Source organism: Lolium perenne, chromosome 3 (genome assembly GCF_019359855.2).
Source record: "Lolium perenne isolate Kyuss_39 chromosome 3, Kyuss_2.0, whole genome shotgun sequence".
NCBI lineage: Eukaryota > Viridiplantae > Streptophyta > Magnoliopsida > Poales > Poaceae > Lolium > Lolium perenne.
The window spans coordinates 129,388,122-129,395,762 of record NC_067246.2 but is presented as its reverse complement, the minus strand read 5'-3'; the positions used below and the strand labels follow the sequence as shown (position 1 = coordinate 129,395,762).

The 7,641-nt window shown below is 52.1% G+C and overlaps 1 protein-coding gene across 2 annotated transcripts; it reads right to left on the bottom strand.

The window, feature by feature from the left end:
- Positions 1 to 1,428: 1,428 nt before the first annotated feature.
- On the bottom strand, positions 1,429 to 4,687 carry LOC127339619 (uncharacterized). 2 transcript variants are annotated; one of them, XM_071826960.1, is made up of 3 exons: positions 2,892 to 4,687; positions 2,757 to 2,810; positions 1,429 to 2,675 (listed from the first exon to the last, which is right to left on the bottom strand). In XM_071826960.1, exon 3 carries the CDS (start codon positions 2,157 to 2,159, stop codon positions 1,626 to 1,628), a length of 534 nt encoding a protein of 177 aa, XP_071683061.1. In that variant the 5' UTR covers positions 2,160 to 2,675; positions 2,757 to 2,810; positions 2,892 to 4,687; the 3' UTR covers positions 1,429 to 1,625. The 2 variants fall into 2 exon arrangements, with proteins under 2 accessions (XP_071683061.1, XP_071683062.1); XM_071826961.1 differs by lacking the exon at positions 2,892 to 4,687 and having other exon boundaries at positions 2,757 to 2,875.
- Positions 4,688 to 7,641: the final 2,954 nt, after the last annotated feature.

The window sequence follows — 7,641 nt, the reverse complement described above, 5'->3', positions numbered from 1 at the left end:
ATCCGGTTTAAAGACAATACCGCTAACTTGGCCGTTTGCCGTTTGGTGCCTAGACATGGTTGGCCCATTCAAAACCGCAAGGGGAAACATGACCCACATCTTGGTTATGGTGGACAAATTCACCAAGTGGCTAGAGGTGAAACCCATTGCAAAGTGTGATGGGCGCACAGCGGTGAAGTTCTTAAAAGATGTTATCTTGCGGTATGGCTACCCGCATAGCATTATCACTGACAATGGCACAAATTTTGCTCAAGGTGAGTTCAAAAGATTTTGTGAAGACAACAACGTCCGGTTGGATTTGTGCTCAGTCGCACACCCACAAGGCAATGGCCAAGTTGAAAGAACAAACGCTTTGGTACTTTCCGGTTTCAAACCAAGACTCATTGATGCGGTAGAAAAATCGCCAGGGTGTTGGCTCGATGAGCTACCATCCGTGCTGTGGAGTATAAGAACAACTCCAAACCGGTCTACCGGATACACTCCATTCTTCATGGTTTATGGAGCAGAAGCGGTCATACCAACCGACATTCTACATGATTCACCAAGGGTGCAACTCTATACCGAAGAAGAGGTAAAAGAGGCCCGAGAAAACGATGTGGACTTGCTAGAAGAAGCAAGAGAACTAGCTTTGGCAAGAACAGCCATTTACCAGCAAAACCTCAGACGCTATCACAGCCGGAAGGTTAACCGAGGGTGTTCCGGGAAGGAGACCTAGTGCTACGCCTAGTGCAGCGCACTGAAGGCCGGCACAAGCTTTCCCCTCCATGGGAAGGACCTTTCATTGTGAGCAAGGCTCTACACAATGATGCCTACTACCTAATTGATGCACATGAATGGAAGAAAGGAAAGGCGGACAGGTCCGGAGAGGAAACCAAGCATCCATGGAATGTAGCCCTATTGCGTCCTTTCTACTCTTGAAGTTATGGTGTAAGAAGTTCCTTTTTGTACCTTGTTTGCTATGAATAAAAGATGTCGGAACCTTGAATGAGTCTCGGGGACTACCCCTACTAAGGCTGTATGTAACATGTTTATTTTTTCAGTTACCGGTTGCTTATTGAATGTTTTTTCTTCCCGGTTTAGTAGTGTGCTAAACCCTACCGGAGTCTTCGACTCTGCTGTTGTCCGTAACTCGGCTTCATGGCAAGCAAGATAAACCGGTAGGGGATAAGCACATGAACTGCGGAGAGGGAGAGCGGGAAAGAACAATCCGGAAAATTTAACTAACCCCGGTTATACCGGTTTTTTGCAAAAATTTCGAGTTATTTCCAAGTTCAAAAAAATGCTTGCTTGGTAAAAGAACTTTGTGCTCATACGCCAAAAACGCCCAGAGAAGGTAGGCAGAGCCAAAGCAAAAGAGCCAAGTGTGCATCGAATTGGATACGGAAACAATTTCGGAATCATTGCAGTGCAAGACAAAAATCGAAACGATAAGCAAAGTGCTAAGTAGCAAACCAACATAACTTAATAAGTTACCGGTGTGCAAGACACCGGCATAGATTGTTGTACCACAAACCAAAAGGATGAGTTTTAGCTTACATCATAAACCCCGGCATACCGGGGTAGAATTTAACAAGTTCTGTTATGAAGCAAGCAGGAGCAGGTAAACTTTTTGTCACAACAAACATTCAAGAAGCAGGGGCTTCAGGGGGAGCAGCGCTGGCCTCAGGAGTTTCCGGCGGCACATCCTCGGCACCCTCATCTTCATCTCCCTCCTCTTCTTCCTCATCGCTGAGGTAGTCCTTGACATCAGGAGGGGGAGGGATGAAGGTGCGGACCTCGGCATACTCAGCGAGCCGGTAGGCCCGATCCTGCCGCTTCGCGGTAAGAACCGGGTCCACATCGGTCAGAGCATCTTGGCGTACGCCTTGGAGCGCGTCCAAGTCCAAGTCCGGATACCAGGAGCACACAGAGCGCAGCGCGGTGTCAGCTCCAACACGAGCCGCGGAGCACTGCCACTCACGAATCCGGCGTCCTGCCTCCTTCAGCCGGTTGGCGGTGAGGGTGATGTTGGCTGGCATGGCTTCTTCAGGCCACAGCACCTTGAAGATTTGGATGGCAGCATCCGGAAGATCGACAAGGGTGCGGTCCACTGAACGCATGTGTTGGACTCGAGCGGAGAGGGCGACCAGATAGTCGTACCCGTCCCAGTGCGCGTCCATGTTGGGAAATTTCCGCGCCACCCGATCCTCCGTCACCTTTCTCACGGCGTGTGCCTGGGAATCCGGGAAGTGTTCTACGGGAAGAAGGGAAAAGCGAAAACATAAGATACCGGAAAATAGTGTGCCGGAAGGAAAAGGAACACGAATGCATTTTCAAAAAAGAGAAAGCTTATAAGCGAAAGAAGGGACAAGGAAAGGACTTACGGAGAGCCAGCGCATCAATCTGCATAACCAGCCGATCATATTCTTTATGATCAGTGGTCATGACCTCAATATGGTGCTCCACTGCCTTCCGCGCCTTCCTTTCCTCCTCCAGCTCCGTCATCAGCACTGTGTTGGAGTTCGTGGAATCCTCCACGACCTCCGCCAGCCTGGCCTCGGCTGCAGCCTTGGCGTCCTTCAGATCTTGATCATGCTAGAACCTGGCCTGCATAGCCTGCTCCTTGAGCTCCTTGTAGCTAGTTTTCTGGGCGCTCAGGGCCTCCTGATGCTGCCGGATGAGCTGCTCATTTTCGCCTAAACACCGCAAAGAAGAGTGTTAGTAAAGTGGCAGTTGGTAAATGAGGAAAGAACGAGTTAACTGAAAAAAAATGATACCTTGGAGAGTGGCGATTTGGGCCTTGAGGGTCTCAATGGTAGCTTCCGGAACAGCTGTTGAACAAAAGATGCGTAAGTTTTAAAGAAGAAAACATTCCGGTGAAAAGAGGCTGGAGCAAAAGAAAGAAAACAAACCTTGGCAGTGGCTGTGGGCCTCGGCAAGGTCCCGATGCTCCCAGAGGAGCTCCTCGAAGAGCTGCTTCCGGGCATCAGTGGTGCTCTGTTCAAGAAGACAATGTGAGAAAGAAAGAAACCATGCTCTCAACCCGAAACTCGGGGACTGGCTATGCCGGTTTCGCGCGTTTCTAGTTAAGTTTCGCGCTAAGAACTACGCTCTCAACACGAAACTCGGGGACTGGGATGATAGACAAGATCCGGAAAGAAAGAAACCGGCATCAACAAAAATTACAAGAAAGGTTGGCGAAACTTACCACCACGTTGCTGGTGGCGTCGTACCACGCACTGTCAAACTCCTTCACGGCACGCTTGAGCCGCATGAAGTGTTCTTCAGTGGACCGGGGCCCAGCAGGATCTGGCGCTGGAAGGCGGTCCTTCCCCAAGCCGCGGGTGGATGCAGAGATGTCCGCATCGTTCCATTTTTTGGCATAGGGGAGAAGATGCCCCAGGTCCTTGCCCTCGCGCCTCAGCTCAACAATCCGGCCCAGGAGGCCGGATGGTTTTTCTGGGACCGCAGCAACGGCAGGCCCGACATGCAGCACTAGAGACTGCGAGCCGCTTGATGCGCTGCCATCCACGGCCTTTCCACGGGACGCCCCCGGCTTGAGGAACTTGCTGATCTTGGGGGCCGCCGGCGGCGGCTTGGGCGTAGCCGCGGAAGGTCCTTGGCTTGGCGGCTGTGTTGGAGTAGTCCCCGTAGGCTCAAGGATAAGAGCTTCCGGGTGCGGTGTAGAAGAGGCCGGCGCTGGAGTATCCGGCGCGGTCTTGCTGGGGGAAGAGCTTGACTGTTTCTTCTTCTTCTTCTTCGGGCCAGGAGGAACCAGAGGTTCCGCCTGCCCGGCACCTGCGTCGTCGGCGCCGGTGTTGCTGGCGCCGGTGTCTTGGGTTTCAGGAGGGGAGGTGAGATCCTCCTCCGCGCGGTGATCAGGAGATGTAGGGGCCGCGCGCCCCGAACTTGTAGTGCCTCCCGGAGGGGAGGCAGAGGTGTTGCCGGCACCAGATGGTGTCGGGCTTGAGTGAGGAGGAGGAGTTAAGGTCCTCGCGGAGCCGGCAGAGCCCTCCGGCTTGGAGTCAAGCTTGAGCGCAGGGCTGAAAGAGAGAAAAAGGAAGGGATGGAAAAAAGCAACCGAAAAAGAACTTGGCGAAAAACGAGACAAGCAAAGAAACGAGGCCTTACCCAGAAGAGGTGGGCATCTGCTTGCCCTTGTAGCGCCTCACGCCTGCGACCTTCCCCGCGAAGGGTTCGGTCCGGAAGCGTTTGGCAGGAGGGGATTGACTTGTACCGGCGTCTGTCGCCGGGATCTTGTTCTTCTTGCCCCCAGAGGTGAGTTTGTCCAGGAACTCCTGGCCAACCTCGGCCTGCAGGGGGGCGACGTGCTCATGGACCTGTGGGTTGATGTTGGCTGAGGGAACATCTACAGAGGAACAATAACAGAAGAATATGAGAGGTCAAAAAGAGGAACTACCTCAAGCAAGGTCAGGTCGTCAGACGAACCGGATGGTTCCGGCGGGGATTTGCCGCGGCGCGAGGCTGGAGTCCGGCCCATTTTCAGATCCTGCCAATGGATGATGGGGTCCGGGTCGAATTTGTCTAGACCACGCTTCCGGCAAGGGCCTCGCCGGTCAGATTCAATCCCGGGGAAGTGGTCCTTGGCCTGAAAAGCAAAAGAGAAAAAAGGGTTAGTCACAGTGCAAAAGGTACCGGTATACCGACCCGAGTTGCGTAATTTCTTACTTCTTGGGTCGGGGGGTTAGTGGAACTGAGAGGCCGGAGGCCCCATTCCCAATCTTCCGGCATGGCAGTCTGGCAGATCTGCCTAGCCTCGAGAACAATGTCCTTTTTGCTGAGAGGAATTCCGGTGATCTTGGTAGGATCACCGGGACCGTACATCTCGCTCATCTTATGCATGCGGCGCTTAGGAGGAAGCACCCGGCGCGAGATAAAGGCGCAGATAATATCATCAGAGCAGATGTTGGTGTCCTTCATCAGCTGTTTCATGAAGCGTATAATCCGGTTGGTCTCTATGTGAGACTCCTTCGGATTGTAGCTCCAGTTGGCCCTCGTGGGCGGCGCTGGATTAAAAGGCGGCAGGTCGATGAGGTCCGCGGCGCCGTTGTTCTTCACGTAGAAGAAGGTCCCTTGCCATAGCCGGCACGACTCGAGACCGGAAAACTTGAAAAAAGGGCTCCCTTGGCGGGAGTCAATGATGCAAGACCCGCATTGTACGGGGGGTTTGGGTTTAGGAATTTCCTTGCCCTGAACGGAGTTGATCCGAAGAGCAAAGAAACGGGCAAACGTCTCGCGAGTGGGACGAATGCCGACATAAGCCTCCATGAAGGTGGCGTAACAAGAGAGGTAGAAAATGGCGTTGCCGGGGAGATGGTGAGGTTGGAGTTGATAGAAATCAAGAAATCTCCGGAAGAAATCGGAGACGGGAAGGCCGAAGCCGCGCTCGAAGTGAGCGAGAAAGACGACGCGTTCACCGGGTTCAGGCACCGGTTCGATCTCGTCGCGAGGAAGCCGGCATGATACTCCTTCCAGAATCCTCCTGGACCGGTAAAGCCAGTCGATTTCATAATGGCTAACGTTGGAGCCCATCCAGGCCCTGCGGGTGATACCAGAGGAATCTGCGCCGGAAGCTTCGCTAGAGCTACCGGAATCTTGGTTGCTACCGGAACCAGTGTCCATCTGGGCAAGATCAGCGGTTAACCCGTCGGAGGATCTGCTACGCCGGCTAGCGGAAGAAGAGGCAGAAGAGGAGGTGGAGGAAGATTCCTCACTAGACATAAAATTCGATGCAGAGAAACAAGAATCCCACGATCTACCCCCGCGTGAAGATCTACGAGTAAGAGAAAAAGCAGGAGAAAAGAAGAAGTAAATACGCAACCAACTCAAGATCTGAAAAGCAAGCAAAATAGGGGTAAATCCAATTTAGGCCTAACCAGAGGCGGCAGAGTCGCAGAGGAAGAGGTTCATCGGTGGATTGACGAGCTTGCCGTGGGCGAGGAAGTCCGTCGACGGCGAGGTGGAAAAGAGCTCGAGGAAGCACCAATGCTGCGACCGCGAGAGGAGCACCACGGAAGTACTTCGCGCGGCGAGGTTTGGCGACATGCGGCGGAGAAGTAGCGGAAGTCCGCCGGGCAGCGGAGCTCAGGCGGCGAACGAAGCGGCGGAGGCGCAGAGAGCAACGGCACTGTGCGCGAAGAAGTGGGGAATGCGAGAAGAGGAAGAAGGAGGGGTGATTTCCCCTTATAAAGAAAGAGAGAGAAGTGGGCCGAAAACCGCTGGGCCGCGACGGTTCGTGATACGTCCAATTTGCATCACTATTTTATATCATAATTTGCTGTTATTCATTGATATATTTCATACTGGGACACAATACTTATGTTATTTCATCTATTTTGCATATTTCATGATTATTGGAGGATCGAGCACCGGAGCCAGGATTCTGCTAGAAAAAGCACCGTCAGAACGCAATATTTCTAAAGATCAACTGCGGAAGGAAATTATACCAAAAATCCTATTTTTCCAGATGACGAAGGAAGCCAGAAGGGGGAGCCAGCTGGACCCAAGGTGGGCCCAGACCATAGGGCGGCGCGGCCCATGGCCTGGCCGCGCCACCTTGTGGTGTGGGGGCCCCACAGCCCCTTTCGCCTCCTTTTCTTCGCGAAACCCTTCGTTCCGAAGACCTAAGCTCCAGAGGGTACGTCGCGGAGAGCCACAGCCGCCTCTGCGGGGCGGAGAACACCAGAGAGAAAAGAGCTCTCCGGCGGGCAGGAATCCGCCGGGGAAATTCCCTCCCGGAGGGGGAAATCGACGCCATCGTCACCGTCATCGAGCTGGACATCATCTCCATCGCCATCACCATCATCTTCATCATCATCACCGCCATCTCCACCGCAGCACCTCGTCACCGCTGTAGCAATTTGGGTTTGATCTTGATTGTTTGATAGGGGAAACTCTCCCAGTGTTGATTTCTACTTGTTATTGATGCTATTGAGTGAAACCGTTGAACCAAGGTTTATGTTCAGATTGTTATTCATCATCATATCACCTCTGATCATGTTCCATATGATGTCTCGTGAGTAGTTCGTTTAGTTCTTGAGGACATGGGTGAAGTCTAACTGTTAGTAGTGAACTATGGTTGAGTAATATTCAATGGTATGATATTTAAGTTGTGGTGTTATTCTTCTAGTGGTGTCATGTGAACGTCGACTACATGACACTTCACCATTTATGGGCATAGGGGAATACATCTTGTACTCGTTTGCCAATTGCGGGGTTGCCGGAGTGACAGAAACCTGAGCCCCCGTTGGTATATCGATGCAGGAGGGATCGCAGGATCTCAGAGTTTAAGGCTGTGGTTAGATTTATCTTAATTACTTTCTTGTAGTTGCGGATGCTTGCAAGGGGTATAATCACAAGTATGTATTAGTCCTAGGAAGGGCGGTACATTAGCATAGGTTCACCCACACAACACTTATCATAACAATGAAGATTATTTAGCCGTATGTAGCGAAAGCACTAGACTAAAATCCCGTGTGTCCTCGAGAACGTTTGGTCATTATAAGTAAACAAACCGGCTTGTCCTTTGTGCTAAAAAGGATTGGGCCACTCGCTGCAATTATTTCTCTCGCATTTTACTTACTTGTACTTTATTCATCTGTTACATCAAAACCCCCTGAATACTTGTCTGTGAGCATTTAC